At 43.2% G+C, this 24820-nt stretch overlaps 1 protein-coding gene across 1 annotated transcript in view; it reads right to left on the bottom strand.

The window, feature by feature from the left end:
* Nucleotides 1–5006: 5006 nt before the first annotated feature.
* The window catches only part of LOC135513369 (transcription elongation regulator 1-like protein), a 131458-nt gene continuing 111644 nt past the window's right edge, over nucleotides 5007–24820 (bottom strand). The window contains exons 4-10 of the mRNA XM_064936295.1: nucleotides 22759–22850; nucleotides 17743–17900; nucleotides 11978–12062; nucleotides 11558–11696; nucleotides 10506–10598; nucleotides 7063–7181; nucleotides 5007–5163 (exon numbers count right to left, since the gene is read on the bottom strand). Coding sequence (XP_064792367.1) covers nucleotides 5007–5163; nucleotides 7063–7181; nucleotides 10506–10598; nucleotides 11558–11696; nucleotides 11978–12062; nucleotides 17743–17900; nucleotides 22759–22850 — 843 coding nt within the window. The remainder of the gene's footprint in view (nucleotides 5164–7062; nucleotides 7182–10505; nucleotides 10599–11557; nucleotides 11697–11977; nucleotides 12063–17742; nucleotides 17901–22758; nucleotides 22851–24820) is intronic.

The following is a 24820-nucleotide window of genomic DNA, read 5'->3' as shown; positions in this document are numbered from 1 at the left end:
TATAGATAGATGTAAACTACTCTATAGGTATATGTAAACTATAGATAGATGTAAACTATAGATAGATGTAAACTATAGATAAATGTACTCTATAGATAGATGTAAACTACTCTATAGATAGATGTAAACTACTCTATAGATATATGTAAACTATAGATAGATGTAAACTATAGATAGATGTACTCTATAGATAGATGTAAACTATAGATAGATGTACTCTATAGATAGATGTAAACTATAGATAGATGTACTCTATAGATAGATGTAAACTATAGATAGATGTAAAATATAGATAGATGTAAACTACTCTATAGATAGATGTACTCTCAAACACACTACTTTGGACCATAAAACATGCATTTTAACGGCAAGCATAGACGTGATAAATCTTGATCGGACAGTGATTTCGATCATCTCGATGGGATAATGACAACCACATGTTAGCACCAGGTATAAACAGAGTTAGAGATACACTTCTAGGGTCCATCCTTAGATTATATGTGACATGTATTGTCAATCTTCAAACTCCATTCTACTGTGCCCATCCATGCATATTGTGGTTATGAAGATGCTATGGAAGGACCCCAAAAGATCTTGTTCTCCATCTAACTATGAAAGCTATTGTATCATTCAGAAGAACCCACCTGATCGAAAAGGTCCATTTTAGAAGGTTTTAATTAATCAAACTCACAATCCCACAAACATTGCATGTTTAAATTAAAATAAATAAATGAGAAAAAACAACATATAACACACATTTTAAGACACTGTTTTGTACAGTAAACTATATTATCTGTAAAATCCCAATGTTCAGAACCAAATGAACAGTCCTTTAGAATCTTCACACAACGTCTTCGACCTGTTACAGAGAATGCACTACGTATGACTTTCACATTAACGACGGTTTAAATGACAATTAAGCAACTTTAACTTATCCTTTTACATCATAAGAAGAACCCACATCATAATAAACACAACATAACTTTTTTTTTTGGGGGGTTGGGGGGCATTTACAAAATCCATCAATACACAATTACCATCCATTGATTCTCACAGATGCTGTGGAGAACCTTGTTTGAAATAGTTAGAAAATACCAATTGCTTAGCAGGATTGTTTTCTGTATATGTACATGATGTCTTTTATAATTGTGCAGTGGGCTGTGTGATTGTGTACACACATTGATATCTACATACAGGTCATGTGAAAACACAAAATAAATACAGAAATGGTGCTCAATTCATGTTTGTCACTGTGACTCAAAACATGTGAAATGTTGAATTTCAATATATACAGTAGCTTCAATATGAAACAGTATTCCATTTCTGAGAGTTAGCTGGATTACCTGCTTAGCATGTGGAGCCAAGCCATCTCTGACCCAGCTGAATATAAATCTGGAGGCAAATGACTGACTGCTTTCTCCCCTTTTAGACTGATTCCACAGGGATCCGGTTCCTTTGTTTCTTTATGTTCCCCATGAAACTGCCGTCTCATTTATCAGACAGCTCTATCTATCCATTCACGGTATTCTGTATTCTGAGAGGCCTATTTCACAGCCTGACGCCTCCTCATCTCATCTTCCTCAGCCTCATACCTCCTCTTCTCATCCTCCTCATCTCATCTTCCTCATCCTCATACCTCCTCTTCTCATCTTCCTCAGCCTCATACCTCCTCTTCTCATCTTCCTCAGTCACATACCTCCTCATCTCATCTTCCTCAGTCTCATACCTCCTCTTCTCATCTTCCTCAGTCTCATACCTCCTCTTCTCATCTTCCTCAGCCTCATACCTCCGCATCTCATCTTCCTCAGCCTCATGCCTCCTCATCTCATCTTCCTCAGCCTCATACCTCCGCATCTCATCTTCCTCAGCCTCATACCTCCTCTTCTCATCTTCCTCAGCCTCATGCCTCCTCATCTCATCTTCCTCAGCCTCATACCTCCTCTTCTCATCCTCCTCATCTCATCCTCCTCAGTCTCATACCTCCTCTTCTCATCTTCCTCAGCCTCATGCCTCCTCATCTCATCTTCCTCAGCCTCATACCTCCGCATCTCATCTTCCTCAGCCTCATACCTCCTCTTCTCATCTTCCTCAGCCTCATACCTCCTCTTCTCATCCTCCTCAGCCTCATACCTCCCCATCTCATCTTCCTCAGCCTCATACCTCCTCATCACATCTTCCTCAGCCTCATACCTCCTCATCTCATCTTCCTCAGCCTCATACCTCCTCATCTCATCTTCCTCAGCCTCATACCTCCTCATCTCATCTTCCTCAGCCTCATACCTCCTCATCTCATCTTCCTCAGCCTCATACCTCCTCATCACATCTTCCTCAGCCTCATACCTCCTCATCTCATCTTCCTCAGCCTCATACCTCCTCATCTCATCTTCCTCAGCCTCATACCTCCTCATCTCATCTTCCTCATACCTCCTCATCTCATCTTCCTCAGCCTCATACCTCCTCATCTCATCTTCCTCAGCCTCATACCTCCTCATCTCATCTTCCTCAGCCTCATGCCTCCTCATCTCCTCTTCCTCAGCCTCATACCTCCTCATCTCCTCTTCCTCAGCCTCATACCTCCTCTTCTCATCTTCCTCAGCCTCATACCTCCTCTTCTCATCCTCCTCAGCCTCATACCTCCTCATCTCCTCTTCCTCAGTCTCATACCTCCTCATCTCATCTTCCTCATCTCATCTTCCTCAGCCTCATACCTCCTCATCTCCTCTTCCTCAGCCTCATACCTCCTCATCTCATCTTCCTCAGCCTCATGCCTCCTCATCTCATCTTCCTCAGCCTCATACCTCCTCATCTCATCTTCCTCAGCCTCATACCTCCTCATCTCATCTTCCTCAGCCTCATACCTCCTCATCTCCTCTTCCTCAGCCTCATACCTCCTCATCTCATCTTCCTCAGCCTCATACCTCCTCATCTCATCTTCCTCAGCCTCATACCTCCTCATCTCCTCTTACTCAGCCTCATACCTCCTCATCTCATCTTCCTCAGCCTCATACATCCTCTTCTCATCCTCCTCATCTCATCTTCCTCAGCCTCATCCTCCTCATCTCATTTTCCTCATTCTCATACCTACTCATCTCATCCTCCTCAGTCTCATACCTCACAATCTCATCTTCCTCAGCCTCATGCCTCCTCATCTCATCTTCCTCAGCCTCATCCTCCTCATCTCATTTTCCTCATTCTCATACCTACTCATCTCATCCTCCTCAGTCTCATACCTCACAATCTCATCTTCCTCAGCCTCATACCTCCTCATCTCATCTTCCTCAGCCTCATACCTCCTCATCTCATCTCATCTTCCTCAGCCTCATACCTCCTCATCTCATCTTCCTCAGCCTCATACCTCCTCATCTCATCTTCCTCAGCCTCATACCTCCTCATCTCCTCTTCCTCAGCCTCATACCTCCTCATCTCATCTTCCTCAGCCTCATACCTCCTCATCTCATCTTCCTCAGTCACATACCTCCTCATCTCATCTTCCTCAGCCTCATACCTCCTCATCTCCTCTTCCTCAGCCTCATGCCTCCTCATCTCCTCTTCCTCAGCCTCATACCTCCTCATCTCATCTCATCTTCCTCAGCCTCATACCTCCTCATCTCATCTTCCTCAGCCTCATACCTCCTCATCTCCTCTTCCTCAGCCTCATACCTCCTCATCTCATCTTCCTCAGCCTCATACCTCCTCATCTCATCTTCCTCAGTCACATACCTCCTCATCTCATCTTCCTCAGCCTCATACCTCCTCATCTCCTCTTCTTCAGCCTCATACCTCCTCATCTCCTCTTCCTCAGCCTCATCCTCCTCATCTCATCTTCCTCAGCCTCATACCTCCTCATCTCCTCTTCCTCAGCCTCATCCTCCTCATCTCCTCTTCCTCAGCCTCATACCTCCTCATCTCCTCTTCCTCAGCCTCATCCTCCTCATCTCCTCTTCCTCAGCCTCATACCTCCTCATCACATCTTCCTCAGCCTCATACCTCCTCATCTCATCCTCCTCATCTCATCTTCCTCATCTCCTCTTCCTCAGCCTCATACCTCCCCATCTCCTCTTCCTCAGCCTCATACCTCCTCATCTCATCCTCCTCAGCCTCATACCTCCTCATCTCATCTTCCTCAGCCTCATACCTCCTCATCTCCTCTTCTTCAGCCTCATACCTCCCCATCTCCTCTTCCTCAGCCTCATACCTCCTCATCTCATCCTCCTCAGCCTCATACCTCCTCATCTCATCCTCCTCAGCCTCATACCTCCTCATCTCATCTTCCTCAGCCTCATACCTCCTCATCTCCTCTTCCTCAGCCTCATACCTCCTCATCTCATCTTCCTCAGCCTCATACCTCCTCATCTCATCTTCCTCAGCCTCATACCTCCTCATCTCATCCTCCTCAGCCTCATACCTCCTCATCTCATCTTCCTCAGCCTCATCCTCCTCATCTCCTCTTCCTCAGCCTCATACCTCCTCTTCTCATCTTCCTCAGTCACATACCTCCTCTTCTCATCCTCCTCATCTCATCTTCCTCAGTCTCATACCTCCTCTTCTCATCTTCCTCAGCCTCATGCCTCCTCATCTCCTCTTCCTCAGCCTCATACCTCCTCTTCTCATCTTCCTCAGTCACATACCTCCTCTTCTCATCCTCCTCATCTCATCTTCCTCAGTCTCATACCTCCTCTTCTCATCTTCCTCAGCCTCATGCCTCCTCATCTCATCCTCCTCAGTCTCATACCTCCTCATCTCATCTTCCTCAGCCTCATACCTCCACATCTCATCTTCCTCAGCCTCATACCTCCTCATCTCATCTTCCTCAGCCTCATACCTCCTCATCTCCTCTTCCTCAGCCTCATACCTCCTCATCTCATCTTCCTCAGCCTCATACCTCCTCATCTCATCTTCCTCAGCCTCATACCTCCTCATCTCATCTTCCTCAGCCTCATACCTCCTCATCTCATCTTCCTCAGCCTCATACCTCCTCATCTCATCCTCCTCAGCCTCATACCTCCTCATCTCATCTTCCTCAGCCTCATGCGGTTCTCTTTATCTCTCTTCTTTAACCCATTAATGAATTGGTTGAAGAAGTGCTCTTGGTCTTTCTTCTTCAGCACTTGCTTGAAGCGCTGGTCACGGCCGTACTTAACAGAAAAGTCTTTGAAAGTTGACCTGGAAATAGAGAAAAGAAGAGATCATCCTAGAGAAAGGTTTGGGAGGGAGGGAGGGAGGGAGGGAGGGAGGGAGGGAGGGAGGGAGGGAGGGAGGGAGGAGGGAGGAGGGAGGGAGGGAGGAGGGAGGGAGGGAGGGAGGGAGGGAGGGAGGGAGGGAGGGGAGGGAGGGAGGGAGGGAGGGATGTCTTCACAGGTTTAAATGTAGTAAAGACTAGAGCTACTCGGTTTTATAATTTTTGAAATTGTTAGACAATTGTGGTTTTGACACACGCAAACATGCATAACTGTAGTTAATATTTTAGAGAAGCTCTGAAATTGTTTGTTTTTTAAAATATATAATCAGTTATTAACAACAGTTATGAAAAGGAATAAGCAAGAGTTATGAAAAGTTAAATGAAGCCATAGAATACAGAGAACTCTGTCCGCGGGGTTACAGCAGTCATCACATAAAGAGAGAGGTAGTCAGGTGTAGAAGAAGTAAGGTCATGAAGATAGAACACTCTTTTGTCATCGTCACTGTGGTTGATTAAAGGGGAAAGCTAAATGACAAGCTACAATACGCTGACAACAAGCAATCTTGTTTTTTCTTTGATTAACAAATCCTCTGATCCAGCAGCTTATTTCAGTTTTAAATTATATAGTCTTGAGGAAGAAAAAAAATCCCTTTTCCTCGTACCCGAAGTCGACACTTAATATTTTACTCTTCTCAGACTAACTTGATCAAAGTTGTGAATTTAGCGTTGTTATTTGTTTTCTTTAGCTTGATGTAAAAACCATTCGTAATGCATTGCTCATCTATACAGGTTTGATTTAACTAGTGTTGGGATATGAAGTTGTTACAAGTTAATATTGGATTATAAACAGGACCAGTCAAAGGTTTGGACACACCTACTCATTCAAGGGATTTCCTTTATTTTGTTTTACTATTTTCTACATTGTAGAATAATAGTGAAGACATCAAAACTATGAAATAACACATATGGAATCATGTAGTAACCAAAAAGTGTTAAACAAATCAAAATATATTTGAGATTTGAGATTCTTCAACATAGTCACCCTTTGCCTTGATAACAGCTTTGCACACTCTTGGCAATGGACATTAGACCGGTGGAAATCTGTTCACCTTGTCTTTGTGAGACGCTGAGTAGGTGAACGGATGATCGCCGCATGTGTGGATCCCACCATAAAGCATGGAAGAGGAGGTGTGATGGTGTGGGGGTGCTTTGCTGGTGACACTCTCAGTGATTTATTTAGAATTCAAGGCACACTTAACCAGCATGGCTACCACAACATTCTGCAGCGATACGCCATCCCATCTGGTTTGAGCTTAGTGGGACAATCATTTGTTTTCCAGGACAATGACCCAACACACCTCCAGTCTACGTAAGGGCTATTTGACCAAGGAGAGTGATGGAATGCTGCATCAGGTGACCTGGCCTTCACAATCCCCCAACCAAAACCCAATTGAGATGGTTTTGGGATGAGTTGGGCCGCAGAGTGAATGAAAAGCAGTCAACAAGTGCTCAGCATATGTGGAAACTCCTTCAAGAAGGTTGGAAAAGAATTCCAGGTGAAGCTGGTTGAGAGAATTCCAAGAGTGTGCAAAGCTGTCATCAAGTCAACGGGTGTCTCCTTTGAAGAATTTAAAATATAAAATATATTTTCATTTGGTTACTACAGTGTACATGATTCCATATGTGCTATTTCATAGTTGTGACGTCTTCACTATTATTCCACAATGTAGAAAATAGTGCAAATAAAGAAAAACCAACGAGTAGGTGAGTCCAAACTTTTAGTATGAAGCTATTTTGTATGAAGCTATTATGAAGCTTAGTTGAATAGTTAAGTCCCCTACTGTACTTGCAAAATCTATTACACAGTTAGCTTCAGGTTTTACCTGGATGTGATTTTTGACTCCTCTAGAAGTTTTCTATACTGGTCTTTTGCTTGCAGCAGTTTGCTCTGTTTCTCCTTGTGTTCTTCCTTCATCCTCACTTTGACAAACTGCTCAAACACCTGGAGATGAGGAACACAGTCATGATTGGCACGAGAAAAAGGACTTTGAAGATCATTTTCAAGACAAAGACGACGGCTGTTTCCTCTTTACTGTCGACTTAACTTCTCTCACGTTCCCTGACAGGATCAACCAAATCCTATTGGTCGCATACACATCTTTTCAGATGTTATTGCGGGTGCAGCGAAATGCCTGCATTTCTAGCTCCAACATTGCAGTAATATCTAATAATTCACAACAATACACAGACATATAAAAGTAAAATAATGGAATTAAGAAATATATAAATATTAGTACAAGCAATGTCAGAGTCCGGAGTGTGTGTGTGTGTGTGTGTGTGTGTATATATATATAGACATTAGGGACAGTATGTGGATATAACATGCTGTATATCTGAAGTATACTTGGAAAGGATACTATATGTACAGCAATAGTTGAATAGGATGGACTTGACTAGAATACAGTATATACATATGAAATGGGTTCAACAGTATGTAAACATTATTAAAGTGACCAGTGTTCCATGTCTATGTACATAAGGCAATGCGTCAGGTATCCTAGTGGTTAGAGCGTTGACCTAGTAACCAAGAGGTTGCAAGATCAAATCCCCAAGTTGACAAGCTAAAAATCTGTCATTCTGCCCATGAACAACCCCACTGTTCCGAGGCTGTCATAGTAAATAAGAATGTGTTCTTATAAACTGACTTGCCTAGTTAATTAAAGGTAAAATGCAACATGACAAAAAACTTCAACAATTCATCCTAAAGCTTGCTATATATTATGCACATTGATAGCTTGTTAGATATTATGCACATTGATAGCTTGCTATATATTATGCACATTGATAGTTTGTTAGATATTATGCACATTGATAGCGTGTTAGATATTATGCACATTGATAGCTTGCTATATATTATGCACATTGATAGCTTGATAGATATTATGCACATTGATAGCTTGTTAGATATTATGCACATTGATAGCTTGTTAGATATTATGCACATTGATGGCTTGCTATATATTATTCACATTGATAGTTTGCTAGATATTATGCACATTGATAGCTTGCTATGTAATATGCACAGTGATAGCTTGCTATATATTATGCACATTGATAGCTTGCTATATATTATGCACATTGATGGCTTGCTATATATTATGCACATTGATGGCTTGCTATATATTATGCACATTGATGGCTTGCTATATATCATGCACATTGATAGGTTGCTATATATTATGCACATTGATAGCTTGCTATATATTATGCACATTGATAGCTTGCTATATATTATGCACATTGATAGCTTGCTATATATTATGCACATTGATAGATTGTTAGATATTATGCACATTGATGGCTTGCTATATATTATTCACATTGATAGTTTGCTAGATATTATGCACATTGATAGCTTGCTATGTAATATGCACAGTGATAGCTTGCTATATATTATGCACATTGATAGCTTGATAGATATTATGCACATTGATGGCTTGTTAGATATTATGCACATTGATAGCTTGTTAGATCTTATGCACATTGATGGCTTGCTATATATTATTCACATTGATAGTTTGCTAGATATTATGCACATTGATAGCTTGCTATGTAATATGCACAGTGATAGCTTGCTATATATTATGCACATTGATAGCTTGCTATATATTATGCACATTGATGGCTTGCTATATATTATGCACATTGATGGCTTGCTATATATTATGCACATTGATGGCTTGCTATATATCATGCACATTGATAGGTTGCTATATATTATGCACATTGGTAGCTTGCTATATATTATGCACATTGATAGCTTGCTATATATTATGCACATTGATAGCTTGCTATATATTATGCACATTGATAGCTTGCTATATATTATGCACATTGATAGCTTGCTATATATTATGCACATTGATAGCTTGCTATAAATTATGCACATTGATAGGTTGCTATATATTATGCACATTGATAGCTTGCTATATATTATGCACATTGATAGCTTGCTATATATTATGCACATTGATAGCTTGCTATATATTATGCACATTGATGGCTTGCTATATATTATGCACATTGATAGCTTGCTATATATTATGCACATTGATAGCTTTCTATATATTATGCACATTGATGGCTTGCTATATATTATGCACATTGATGGCTTGCTATATATTATGCACATTGATGGCTTGCTATATATCATGCACATTGATAGCTTGCTATATATTATGCACATTGATAGCTTGCTATATATTATGCACATTGATGGCTTGCTATATATTATGCACATTGATGGCTTGCTATATATTATGCACATTGATGGCTTGCTATATATTATGCACATTGATAGCTTGCTATATATTATGCACATTGATGGCTTGCTATATATTATGCACATTGATGGCTTGCTATATATCATGCACATTGATAGCTTGCTATATATTATGCACATTGATAGCTTGCTATATATTATGCACATTGATAGCTTGCTAGCTAGCAAATGTCCTCGCCATTGTGATTTTTCACAGTAGCAGACAAACAGGAGGCAGCAGCAATCTAAAACGATCAGACCCAAACATGGGAGGAAGAGAAGTGATTGGCTGAAATTATGAAGCGAAGCAGTAGACAGAGAAACACAGCTTCCCTCTATCCAATCAGAAGGCAGGATCAACATACATTCCACCCTCCTTCTCTTTACAGACAAGCAAATTAGCCAATTGACTTATTTAGACGACATAGCACCTTGCACTTGATTGAAGGATGCGCACTACCATCCTACGTTTTTTGGGGGGTCATGGATAATTACAAAACATACTCGGATCATAATCGTATCAGGACACTTGCCCGTTAGCTGTTCGTATTGTCTTACTTCGAGGCACACCCCTAATGTCCATGCTGTCTTGTACGTTAAAGGTAAATTGGATTGGTAATTTCTGAGTCAACCTCATTCACAATCTGTCAATCATGACCAATTTATCAATCATTAGTAATTACTTAATCATAGCAAATGATTAACTAATGGTGAAAGAAATAAACCAATCATGACCAATTAACCAATTATGACCAACCAATAAATCAATAATGACCAATTAACCAATTATGACCAACCAATAAATAATGATGACCAATTAACCAATTATGACCAACAGATAAATCAATCATGACCAATTAACCAATTATGACCAACCAATAAATCAATCATGACCAATTAACCAATTATGACCAACCAATAAATCAATCATGACCATTTAACCAATCATGACCAACCGATAGATCAATCAATACCAATAAAAGGAGGACAACCAACAGAGTTCACCTGTTTCCTCTCCTCTGCGGAGTTTAGCAGAAGATACCGTGGATCAAACACGATCTTGTGCAGTTCTTTCTCCCATGTGGAAAACGCTGAAACCTGAAGAGAAGAGAAAACATGTTTAAGAAAACATTCAGTACATTCAACCTGTTACATGATGTAGATATTTCCATGATTCACCCAACCTGTTACATGATGTAGGTCTTTCCATCATTCATCCAACCTGTTACATGATGTAGGTCTTTCATCATTCACCCAACCTGTTACATGATGTAGGTCTTTCCATCATTCACCCAACCTGTTACGTGATGTAGGTCTTTCCATCATTCACCCAACCTGTTACATGATGTAGGTCTCTCCATCATTCATCCAACCTGCTACATGATGTAGGTCTCTTCATCATTCATCCAACCTGTTACATGATGTAGGTCTTTCCATCATTCACCCAACCTGTTACATAATGTAGGTCTTTCCATCATTCATCCAACCTGTTACATGATGTAGGTCTTTCCATCATTCATCCAACCTGCTACATGATGTAGGTCTCTCCATCATTCACCCAACCTGTTACATAATGTAGGTCTTTCCATCATTCATCCAACCTGTTACATGATGTAGGTCTTTCCATCATTCATCCAACCTGCTACATGATGTAGGTCTTTCCATCATTCATCCAACCTGCTACATGATGTAGGTCTCTCCATCATTTTGTGTTTTTTGCTGCCTTTCCAGTTGCTGGTCCCTGTGTCTCTTGATGATTAGTTGCAATCCAGGGATTTGAGTCCCCATATTGCCACCTTGAAAAGTATATTTAAATTCCTTCCTCATGGAAAACTGTTAGAATCTAGGTCCGTCTGCATTTAGAGAGGCAGCCCAAATCGTGCATTTTTTTTCTTCTCACCAATTGATCTTTTGACCAATCAGATCACTTCTGAAAAACCTCTGACGTGATTGGTCAAAAGACCAATCAGTGGAAAATAAATATCAGAATTCGGGCTGCCTGTCTAAACGCAGCCTAAGTGCATTTGATTTTTGTATTCCGTTCAATATGCCTTTACCCCTCTTTCAAGGAGCATGTCCCTGAAGTGTGTGATGCGGAGCCCTAAGGGTAGAACAGTCCGATGGGGGGGGGAGTCACATGTCTCTGCGCCTGCCCTCTCTCTCAGGTCCTCATTACCATCCGCAGGTTCCTCCAGTCTGAGGAGGACAGAAACATACAATCAGTTCTAGGATGCATCTCAAATGAAAACCCTATTCCCTAGATAGTGATCCCCTCTTGACCAGGGCCCAAAAGGCTTTGGTCTAAACTAGGGTACTGTACTGTACAGTGGTATTTGTACAGTACATATTGTTTATTTTTTTATTATTTTTTTACAAAAAAATACTTCAAAATGAGATTGTTATTCTGTAGAGAAGTATCATTGTAATTTTAAACTATGAGTATGGTTAAGATGGGGGGGGGGGACTTTGACACTCACTTGTTCCTCTTGGTTTTTGAATAATGTTCATCTTCATCATCAGCATCATCGTCATCAGCAGACGGAGAGTTAGAACCGTCCTCTGCTGAGATAACGGACACACAGACAGAAGCGTAGCACACATCCTTTTTTTTTCGAGTGGACTCCAACAGACGCATATTGTAACAAACATCCTTTAATGGACTCCGTCTTCATATAATTGGTCATTAAAAACCACTGTGAGAGAACCAATCAGACGAGAGGAGCATCTTATCAGCCATGAGTCAATGTTCAGTTCATCGGGGTTGTCCACATATTTACCAAAGTTAATTTGCCAGACATGCTTTGTTGGAACAGTGAGGTTCAGGTATAAGGTCATCGATACATAATCAGCTGGTAACTGCAATAAGGCTAAATCAATAAAGACAACCCGACCTCTGGGAAATCTAGTCCGGGGAGATATCATCGCTGACAAGATCCAATGTAATCCAATATTTACAGAGCCAGCCACACACAGGACTTCCATATGATCTATGCTAGTAGAACACAAAAGAGATGGCGTGCATCCCAAATGGGACCCTAATACCTACATAGTGCACTTCTTTGGACCGGGGACCATAGGGAACAGGGTGCCTTTGGACCAGGGCCCATAGGGAATAGTGTGCTATTGGACCAGGGCCCATAGGGAATAGTGTGTCGTTGGACCAGGGCCCATAGGTAATAGCATGCCATTGGACCAAGGCCCATAGGGAATAGTGTGTCATTGGACCAGGTCCATAGGGAATATCATGTCATTGGACCAGGGCACATAGGGAATAGTGTGTCATTGAACCAGGTCCATAGGGAATATCATGTCATTGGACCAGGGCACATAGGGAATAGTGTGTCATTGGACCAGGGCACATAGGGAATAGTGTGTCATTGGACCAGGGCCCGTAGGGAATAGTGTGTCATTGGACCAGGGCCCATAGGGAATAGGGTGCCATTGGACCAGGGCCCACAGGTAATAGTGTGTCATTGGACCAGGGCACATAGGGAATAGGGTGCCATTGGACCAGGGCCCACAGGGAATAGGGTGTCATTGGACCAGGGCCCATAGGGAATAGCATACCATTGGACCAGGGCACATAGGGAATAGGGTGCTATTGGACCAGGGCCCACAGGGAATAGGGTGTCATTGGACCAGGGCCCATAGGGAATAGCATGCCATTGGACCAGGGCCCACAGGGAATAGGGTGTCATTGGACCAGGGCCCATAGGGAATAGCATGCCATTGGACCAGGGCACATAGGGAATAGCATGGCATTGGACCAGGGCCCATAGGGAATTGTGTGTCATTGGACCAGGGCCCATAGGGAATAGGGTGCCATTGGACCAGGGCTCATAGGGAATAGGGTGCCATTGGACCAGGGCTCATAGGGAATAGGGTGCCATTGGACCAGGGCTCATAGGGAATAGGGTGCCATTGGACCAGGGCTCATAGGGAATAGTGTGCCATTGGACCAGGGCTCATAGGGAATAGGGTGTCATTGGACCAGGGCCCACAGGGAATAGTGTGTCATTGGACCAGGGCCCATAGGGAATAGGGTGCCATTTAAAATGCAACCATGAGATGGTTTGACATCCTAAAGGTTCCGCGTTCCATTCGTGATCATCTCCTTCAATGAACAGAGACATCCTGGTCCTCTGGTCGTCTGGGATCGACGGGCAACGGACCTGACACACTGTATATAGGAACTAGTGTATCAGGACATTTCATTGGCCTCCGTATGATCAGATCATTAAAATAACATCTTTATTAACATCATTAGAAAAACAGCGGACTGATAATGAGCTTCTCGGTTCCATCTAAAGCCATGGCCTGGTAAAAACCCGCTTTAACATGAAGAAGAGTCCTAACGAGGCCCAACTAAACAGCGGACTGATAATGAGCTTCTCGGTTCCATCTAAAGCCATGGCCTGGTAAAAACACGCTTTAACATGAAGAAGAGTCCTAACGAGGCCCAACTAAACAGCGGACTGATAATGAGCTTCTCGGTTCCATCTAAAGCCATGGCCTGGTAAAAACCCGCTTTAACATGAAGAAGAGTCCTAACGAGGCCCAACTAAACAGCGGACTGATAATGAGCTTCTCGGTTCCATCTAAAGCCATGGCCTGGTAAAAACACGCTTTAACATGAAGAAGAGTCCTAACGAGGCCCAACTAAACAGCGGACTGATAATGAGCTTCTCGGTTCCATCTAAAGCCATGGCCTGGTAAAACCCCGCTTTAACATGAAGAAGAGTCCTAACGAGGCCCAACTAAACAGCGGACTGATAATGAGCTTCTCGGTTCCATCTAAAGCCATGGCCTGGTAAAAACCCGCTTTAACATGAAGAAGAGTCCTAACGAGGCCCAACTAAACAGCGGACTGATAATGAGCTTCTCGGTTCCATCTAAAGCCATGGCCTGGTAAAAACACGCTTTAACATGAAGAAGAGTCCTAACGAGGCCCAACTAAACAGCGGACTGATAATGAGCTTCTCGGTTCCATCTAAAGCCATGGCCTGGTAAAAACACGCTTTAACATGAAGAAGAGTCCTAACGAGGCCCAACTAAACAGCGGACTGATAATGAGCTTCTCGGTTCCATCTAAAGCCATGGCCTGGTAAAAACACGCTTTAACATGAAGAAGAGTAATAACGAGGCCCAACTAAACAGCGGACTGATAATGAGCTTCTCGGTTCCATCTAAAGCCATGGCCTGGTAAAAACCCGCTTTAACATGAAGAAGAGTCCTAACGAGGCCCAACTAAACAGCGGACTGATAATGAGCTTCTCGGTTCCATCTAAAGCCATGGCCTGGTAAAACCACGCTTTAACATGAAGAAGAGTCCTAACGAGGCCCAACTAAACAGCGGACTGATAATGAGCTTCTCGGTTCCATCTAAAGCCATGGCCTGGTAAAACCACGCTTTAACATGAAGAAGAGTCCTAACGAGGCCCAACTAAACAGCGGACTGATAATGAGCTTCTCGGTTCCATCTAAAGCCATGGCCTGGTAAAAACCCGCTTTAACATGAAGAAGAGTCCTAACGAGGCCCAACTAAACAGCGGACTGATAATGAGCTTCTCGGTTCCATCTAAAGCCATGGCCTGGTAAAAACACGCTTTAACATGAAGAAGAGTCCTAACGAGGCCCAACTAAACAGCGGACTGATAATGAGCTTCTCGGTTCCATCTAAAGCCATGGCCTGGTAAAAACACGCTTTAACATGAAGAAGAGTCCTAACGAGGCCCAACTAAACAGCGGACTGATAATGAGCTTCTCGGTTCCATCTAAAGCCATGGCCTGGTAAAAACACGCTTTAACATGAAGAAGAGTCCTAACGAGGCCCAACTAAACAGCGGACTGATAATGAGCTTCTCGGTTCCATCTAAAGCCATGGCCTGGTAAAAACACGCTTTAACATGAAGAAGAGTCCTAACGAGGCCCAACTAAACAGCGGACTGATAATGAGCTTCTCGGTTCCATCTAAAGCCATGGCCTGGTAAAAACACGCTTTAACATGAAGAAGAGTCCTAACGAGGCCCAACTAAACAGCGGACTGATAATGAGCTTCTCGGTTCCATCTAAAGCCATGGCCTGGTAAAAACCCGCTTTAACATGAAGAAGAGTCCTAACGAGGCCCAACTAAACAGCGGACTGATAATGAGCTTCTCGGTTCCATCTAAAGCCATGGCCTGGTAAAAACCCGCTTTAACATGAAGAAGAGTCCTAACGAGGCCCAACTAAACAGCGGACTGATAATGAGCTTCTCGGTTCCATCTAAAGCCATGGCCTGGTAAAAACACGCTTTAACATGAAGAAGAGTCCTAACGAGGCCCAACTAAACAGCGGACTGATAATGAGCTTCTCGGTTCCATCTAAAGCCATGGCCTGGTAAAAACACGCTTTAACATGAAGAAGAGTCCTAACGAGGCCCAACTAAACAGCGGACTGATAATGAGCTTCTCGGTTCCATCTAAAGCCATGGCCTGGTAAAAACCCGCTTTAACATGAAGAAGAATCCTAACGAGGCCCAACTAAACAGCGGACTGATAATGAGCTTCTCGGTTCCATCTAAAGCCATGGCCTGGTAAAAACCCGCTTTAACATGAAGAAGAGTCCTAACGAGGCCCAACTAAACAGCGGACTGATAATGAGCTTCTCGGTTCCATCTAAAGCCATGGCCTGGTAAAACCCGCTTTAACATGAAGAAGAGTCCTAACGAGGCCCAACTAAACAGCGGACTGATAATGAGCTTCTCGGTTCCATCTAAAGCCATGGCCTGGTAAAAACCCGCTTTAACATGAAGAAGAGTCCTAACGAGGCCCAACTAAACAGCGGACTGATAATGAGCTTCTCGGTTCCATCTAAAGCCATGGCCTGGTAAAAACCCGCTTTAACATGAAGAAGAGTCCTAACGAGGCCCAACTAAACAGCGGACTGATAATGAGCTTCTCGGTTCCATCTAAAGCCATGGCCTGGTAAAAACACGCTTTAACATGAAGAAGAGTCCTAACGAGGCCCAACTAAACAGCGGACTGATAATGAGCTTCTCGGTTCCATCTAAAGCCATGGCCTGGTAAAAACACGCTTTAACATGAAGAAGAGTCCTAACGAGGCCCAACTAAACAGCGGACTGATAATGAGCTTCTCGGTTCCATCTAAAGCCATGGCCTGGTAAAAACCCGCTTTAACATGAAGAAGAGTCCTAACGAGGCCCAACTAAACAGCGGACTGATAATGAGCTTCTCGGTTCCATCTAAAGCCATGGCCTGGTAAAAACCCGCTTTAACATGAAGAAGAGTCCTAACGAGGCCCAACTAAACAGCGGACTGATAATGAGCTTCTCGGTTCCATCTAAAGCCATGGCCTGGTAAAAACACGCTTTAACATGAAGAAGAGTCCTAACGAGGCCCAACTAAACAGCGGACTGATAATGAGCTTCTCGGTTCCATCTAAAGCCATGGCCTGGTAAAAACACGCTTTAACATGAAGAAGAGTCCTAACGAGGCCCAACTAAACAGCGGACTGATAATGAGCTTCTCGGTTCCATCTAAAGCCATGGCCTGGTAAAAACCCGCTTTAACATGAAGAAGAGTCCTAACGAGGCCCAACTAAACAGCGGACTGATAATGAGCTTCTCGGTTCCATCTAAAGCCATGGCCTGGTAAAAACCCCGCTTTAACATGAAGAAGAGTCCTAACGAGGCCCAACTAAACAGCGGACTGATAATGAGCTTCTCGGTTCCATCTAAAGCCATGGCCTGGTAAAAACCCGCTTTAACATGAAGAAGAGTCCTAACGAGGCCCAACTAAACAGCGGACTGATAATGAGCTTCTCGGTTCCATCTAAAGCCATGGCCTGGTAAAAACCCCGCTTTAACATGAAGAAGAGTCCTAACGAGGCCCAACTAAACAGCGGACTGATAATGAGCTTCTCGGTTCCATCTAAAGCCATGGCCTGGTAAAAACCCGCTTTAACATGAAGAAGAGTCCTAACGAGGCCCAACTAAACAGCGGACTGATAATGAGCTTCTCGGTTCCATCTAAAGCCATGGCCTGGTAAAAAACCCGCTTTAACATGAAGAAGAGTCCTAACGAGGCCCAACTAAACAGCGGACTGATAATGAGCTTCTCGGTTCCATCTAAAGCCATGGCCTGGTAAAAACCCCGCTTTAACATGAAGAAGAGTCCTAACGAGGCCCAACTAAACGGCGGGATGAAGACAAGCCAACGGGGAAGAATTACCACACACTTACTGGACGAAGAATCCTTTTTGCGTTTATGTGGAGGATCTTCTATAATCCTGTTGAGATCCTCTCCGCGGTCCTTCAGATCTACTGGCTGATCCCAAACAGAGAGCTGTATCGTTGGGTTGAAGAAAAATACTCTGTCGTCCCCCGTCCACACCACACACCTGAGGAGAAACGATCATAATAATGTAAGGGTGAGAGTTGAATTAGTCATGCCTGTCCGGTTCCCTACTGGTGTGTGTCAACGCAAGAAAGCTGAGATGGTGTTTGCCTGTCAAGAATAAACGTGTGTTTTGTAGACTAGAGAGCCAGTATGCTGCCTCTGTCAGGACTTAACTTTCCTTTTAAAGTTGATGCTCCACTCTCTGAACCCTTCAAACATCACACTGCAATAATAATAACATTCTAAACACACATCTGGGGAGAAGGAGGGTAGAACCAGAAGTATTCTATGACATTATAAACACAGTGTTACAGGAAATGATCTGGGGAGAAGGAGGGCAGAACCAGAAGTATTCTATGACATTATAAACACAGTGTTACAGGAAATGATCTGGGGAGGAGGGCAGAACCAGTAGTATTCTATGACATGATAAACAACAGTGTTACAGGAAATGATCTGGGGAGAAGGCGGGCAGAACCAGAAGTATTCTATGACATGATAAACAACAGTGTTACAGGAAATGATCTGGGGAGGAGGGCAGAACCAGTAGTATTCTATGACATGATAAACACAGTGTTACAGGAAATGATCTGGGGAGGAGGGTAGAACCAGTAGTATTCTATGACATGATAAACACAGTGTTACAGGAAATGATCTGGGGAGGAGGAGGACAGAACCAGAAGTATTCTATGACATGATAAACAACAGTGTTACAGGAAATGATCTGGGGAGGAGGAGGGCAGAACCAGTAGTATTCTATGACATGATAAACACAGTATTACAGGAAATGATCTGGGGAGAAGGACGGCAGAACCAGAAGTATTCTATGACATGATAAACACAGTGTTACAGGAAATGATCTGGGGAGGAGGGTAGAACCAGTAGTATTCTATGACATGATAAACACAGTGTTACAGGAAATGATCTGGGGAGAAGGAGGGCAGAACCAGAAGTATTCTATGACATGATAAACACAGTGTTACAGGAAATGATCTGGGGAGAAGGAGGGCAGAACCAGTAGTATTCTATGACATGATAAACACAGTGTTACAGGAAATGATCTGGGGAGGAGGGTAGAACCAGTAGTATTCTATGACATGATAAACACAGTGTTACAGGAAATGATCTGGGGAGAAGGAGGGCAGAACCAGAAGTATTCTATGACATGATAAACACAGTGTTACAGGAAATGATCTGGGGAGGAGGGTAGAACCAGTAGTATTCTATGACATGATAAACACAGTGTTACAGGAAATGATCTGGGGAGAAGGAGGGCAGAACCAGAAGTATTCTATGACATGATAAACACAGTGTTACAGGAAATGATCTGGGGAGAAGGCGGGCAGAACCAGTAGTATTCTATGACATGATAAACAACAGTATTACAGGAAATGATCTGGGGAGAAGGCGGGTAGAACCAGAAGTATTCTATGACATGATAAACAACAGTATTACAGGAAATGATCTGGGGAGAAGGAGGGCAGAACCAGAAGTATTCTATGACATGATAAACAACAGTATTACAGGAAATGATCTGGGGAGGAGGGCAGAACCAGAAGTATTCTATGACATGATAAACACAGTGTTACAGGAAATGATCTGGGGAGAAGGAGGGCAGAACCAGAAGTATTCTATGACATGATAAACACAGTGTTACAGGAAATGATCTGGGGAGGAGGAGGGCAGAACCAGAAGTATTCTATGACATGATAAACACAGTGTTACAGGAAATGATCTGGGGAGAAGGAGGGCAGAACCAGAAGTATTCTATGACATGATAAACACAGTGTTACAGGAAATGATCTGGGGAGAAGGAGGGCAGAACCAGAAGTATTCTATGACATGATAAACAACAGTGTTACAGGAAATGATCTGGGGAGAAGGAGGGCAGAACCAGAAGTATTCTATGACATGATAAACACAGTGTTACAGGAAATGATCTGGGGAGAAGGAGGGCAGAACCAGTAGTATTCTATGACATGATAAACAACAGTGTTACAGGAAATGATCTGGGGAGGAGGGCAGAACCAGAAGTATTCTATGACATGATAAACAACAGTATTACAGGAAATGATCTGGGGAGAAGGAGGGCAGAACCAGAAGTATTCTATGACATGATAAACAACAGTATTACAGGAAATGATCTGGGGAGGAGGGCAGAACCAGTAGTATTCTATGACATGATAAACAACAGTATTACAGGAAATGATCTGGGTAGGAGGGCAGAACCAGTAGTATTCTATGACATGATAAACAACAGTGTTACAGGAAATGATCTGGGGAGGAGGGCAGAACCAGTAGTATTCTATGACATGATAAACACAGTGTTACAGGAAATGATCTGGGGAGGAGGAGGGCAGAACCAGTAGTATTCTATGACATGATAAACACAGTGTTACAGGAAATGATCTGGGGAGAAGGGCAGAACCAGTAGTATTCTATGACATGATAAACAACAGTGTTACAGGAAATGATCTGGGGAGGAGGGCAGAACCAGAAGTATTCTATGACATGATAAACAACAGTATTACAGGAAATGATCTGGGGAGAAGGAGGGCAGAACCAGAAGTATTCTATGACATGATAAACAACAGTATTACAGGAAATGATCTGGGGAGGAGGGCAGAACCAGTAGTATTCTATGACATGATAAACAACAGTATTACAGGAAATGATCTGGGGAGGAGGGCAGAACCAGTAGTATTCTATGACATGATAAACAACAGTGTTACAGGAAATGATCTGGGGAGGAGGGCAGAACCAGTAGTATTCTATGACATGATAAACACAGTGTTACAGGAAATGATCTGGGGAGGAGGAGGGCAGAACCAGTAGTATTCTATGACATGATAAACACAGTGTTACAGGAAATGATCTGGGGAGAAGGGCAGAACCAGTAGTATTCTATGACATGATAAACAACAGTGTTACAGGAAATGATCTGGGGAGAAGGAGGGCAGAACCAGAAGTATTCTATGACATGATAAACAACAGTGTTACAGGAAATGATCTGGGGAGGAGGGCAGAACCAGTAGTATTCTATGACATGATAAACAACAGTGTTACAGGAAATGATCTGGGGAGAAGGCGGGTAGAACCAGTAGTATTCTATGACATGATAAACAACAGTATTACAGGAAATGATCTGGGGAGAAGGAGGGCAGAACCAGAAGTATTCTATGACATGATAAACAACAGTGTTACAGGAAATGATCTGGGGAGAAGGGCAGAACCAGTAGTATTCTATGACATGATAAACACAGTGTTACAGGAAATGATCTGGGGAGAAGGCGGGCAGAACCAGAAGTATTCTATGACATGATAAACAACAGTGTTACAGGAAATGATCCAACCTACCTGTTGGACCTACCAGCTGGACCTACCCTCTGGACCTACCAGCTGGGACTACCAGCTGGACCAACCCACTGGACCTACCAGCTGGGACTACCAGCTGGGACTACCAGCTGGACCAACCCACTGGACCTACCAGCTGGGACTACCAGCTGGACCTACCCATAAGAACAAGTACGAACGCGCTACTGTAAGTCACTTTGAATAAAAGTGTGTTTGAAATGGCATATATGATTATATACCTGTATATTATACAGTGACATAATGTAAATAAGATATACGTTGATGAATATATTCTCTATGTAGTAATAGGGGTATAACCACTGTAGTTATCTGTCACTTAGTCTGACATAACACGCTATAGAAAGTGCTAGAATCTAACAGTTGATGTGTTTTCAGTTGATGGTTTCTGAGGCAGAGTTGTTCCTGTTGTCGTCGTGCATCACTTCAGAGCTCTTTCTCTTTAAAGACGTTATGTATTTAAAGACACAGGAGGAGTACAAACAGCTGCTACAGTCTATGAATCCCTGGGATAATTCAATACGTCTTCACGCTCAACCATATCAAATGAAGTGTGAAGCTTTACTTCCTGGTAGTATCTGGTGGTGACTCGTCCTGTTATATGATATCATATTTCATTGGTATGGCTCGCTATCTCTCAGCCATGACATGATATTCACACAGCAGAAATGTGTTTCAATATCTGGATAATATGTCACGGTGAGACTTTTCAATATCAGAATCATCAAACAAAATAGGTTGGATTTGATTTGTTTAGCAAATCTTTATTTTATTTTTTTATCTTTTTTTTTTTTTTACAATATGCTTTGTTAAAAAAAAGTATTTTAATCTAGTTGTCATAAAATAAAAGCTGATGAATGGAAAAGGTTTAACGTGGTTTAAAAAATGAACATGCCGTTTAGGTGCTGAGCTGAGAAAGTGTTGTAAATTACAGGTTTCATGTAGTGCGTTTAAAGTCTGCTCTCAGCATCAACACACGCTGACAGATCAAAAGGATATTACATGTGGAGAACAACAAAGCAAGTCCATTTTAAACAACAGATTGCACTACTCTGCAGACAGACATAGCTTGGTTCATTAAACTATTGTCCCTGATATCAGTTGTTCCTTGTCGGGACTGATATTCTTTTTCTATCAAAGGTGTCGTTTTTTTCTGTTGTTTTGAAAAGTGTTTTTACATACTGCGAGCGATTGATTATTCCTCACGTTATGAAGACCATGATTACAGTGCTTTCCTGAGACTTTCAAGAATTCTGAGATCAGAAACAATAACCAGATATAAAATATGTTTTTCAAGAAAAAGTGAAGAAAGTAGAGGCATGATTCCACTTTAACATTTATAGCAGATAATCTTTTCTGACCTTTAGCCTAACGTCTTTTTCATGTTTGGTGTTCAGTGATGACTGGAATGGGACAGATTCCTAAAGAGCTGAAATGTTCTGACATGTTTATTCAAACATTGACCAATCCTGGCAAGAGAACGTTACCATGGAGATCCGGGAACAGGGGTGGAAGCTACAGGACGCTTGTCTTTAGGGTCAACGTCCTCTTCCTCCATGGGGACCTCTACCATCTCCTGCTACAACACACACACACACGCGCACACGCACACACACACACACACACACACACACACACACACACACACACACACACACACACACACACACACACACACACACACACACACAGGTCAGAGGGCAGGATTAACACAACACACCATGCAGATAAAATTTTCACACTGTGGAGCCATCATAAACCGTTCTGTGCTTGGTCAGGGAGGTGTGGCTTAATGTGTTACCAGGTCAGCTTAGTACAGAGAGGTGTGGCTTAATGTGTTACCAGGTCAGCTCAGTACAGAGAGGTGTGGCTTAATGTGTTACCAGGTCAGCTCAGTACAGAGAGGTGTGGCTTGATGTGCCTCTGTCTCTGTCTGCTACCTGTCTCTGTCTGCTACCTGTCTCTGTCTGCTACCTGTATCTGTCTGCTACCTGTCTCTGTCTGCTATCTCTCTATGTCTACTACCTGTCTCTGTCTGCTATCTGTCTCTGTCTACTACCTGCCTCTGTCTGCTACCTGTCTCTGTCTGCTACCTGTCTCTGTCTGCTACCTGTCTCTGTCTGCTACCTGCGTCTGTCTGCTACCTGTCTCTGTCTGCTACCTGTCTCTGTCTGCTACCTGTCTCTGTCTGCTACCTGTCTCTGTCTGCTACCTGTCTCTGTCTGCTACCTGTATCTGTCTGCTACCTGTCTCTGTCTGCTATCTCTCTATGTCTACTACCTGTCTCTGTCTGCTACCTGTCTCTGTCTGCTACCTGTCTCTGTCTGCTACCTGTCTATGTCTGCTACCTGTCTCTGTCTGCTACCTGTCTCTGTCTGCTACCTGTCTCTGTCTGCTACCTGTCTCTGTCTGCTATCTCTCTATGTCTACTACCTGTCTCTGTCTGCTATCTGTCTCTGTCTGCTACCTGTCTCTGTCTGCTACCTGTCTCTGTCTGCTACCTGTCTCTGTCTGCTACCTGTCTCTGTCTGCTATCTCTCTATGTCTACTACCTGTCTCTGTCTACTACCTCCTCTGTCTGCTACCTGTCTCTGTCTGCTACCTGTCTCTTTCTATGTCTGCTACCTGTCTCTGTCTGCTACCTGTCTCTGTCTGCTACCTGTCTCTGTCTGCTACCTGTCTCTGTCTGCTATCTGTCTCTGTCTGCTACCTGTCTCTGTCTGCTACCTGTCTCTTTCTCTGTCTGCTATCTGTCTCTGTCTGCTACCTGTCTCTGTCTGCTACCTGTCTCTGTCTGCTACCTGTCTCTGTCTGCTACCTGTCTCTGTCTACTACCTGTCTCTGTCTGCTACCTGTCTCTGTCTGCTACCTGTCTCTGTCTGCTACCTGTCTCTGTCTGCTATCTCTCTCTGTCTACTACCTGTCTCTGTCTACTACCTCCTCTGTCTGCTACCTGTCTCTGTCTGCTACCTGTCTCTTTCTCTGTCTGCTACCTGTCTCTGTCTGCTACCTGTCTCTTTCTCTGTCTGCTACCTGTTTCTGTCTGCTACCTGTATCTGTCTACTACCTGTCTCTGTCTGCTACCTGTCTCTGTCTGCTACCTGTCTCTGTCTGCTATCTGTGTCAGTCTGCTACCTGTCTCTTTCTCTGTCTGCTACCTGTCTCTGTCTGCTACCTGTCTCTTTCTCTGTCTGCTACCTGTTTCTGTCTGCTACCTGTATCTGTCTACTACCTGTCTCTGTCTACTACCTGTCTCTGTCTACTACCTGTCTCTGTCTGCTACCTGTATCTGTCTACTACCTGTCTCTGTCTACTACCTGTCTCTGTCTACTACCTGTCTCTGTCTACTACCTGTCTCTGCCTGCTATCTGCCTCTGTCTGCTACCTGTCTCTGTCTGCTACCTGTCTCTGTCTGCTATCTGTGTCAGTCTGCTACCTGTCTCTGTCTGCTACCTGTCTCTGTCTGCTACCTGTCTCTTTCTCTGTCTGCTACCTGTCTCTGTCTGCTACCTGTCTCTTTCTCTGTCTGCTACCGGTCTCTGTCTGCTA

This window comes from Oncorhynchus masou, chromosome 24 (assembly GCF_036934945.1).
Source record: "Oncorhynchus masou masou isolate Uvic2021 chromosome 24, UVic_Omas_1.1, whole genome shotgun sequence".
Lineage (NCBI taxonomy): Eukaryota > Metazoa > Chordata > Actinopteri > Salmoniformes > Salmonidae > Oncorhynchus > Oncorhynchus masou.
Note: the sequence above shows the minus strand (reverse complement) of the source record. Positions and strands in the feature narration are given on the sequence as shown.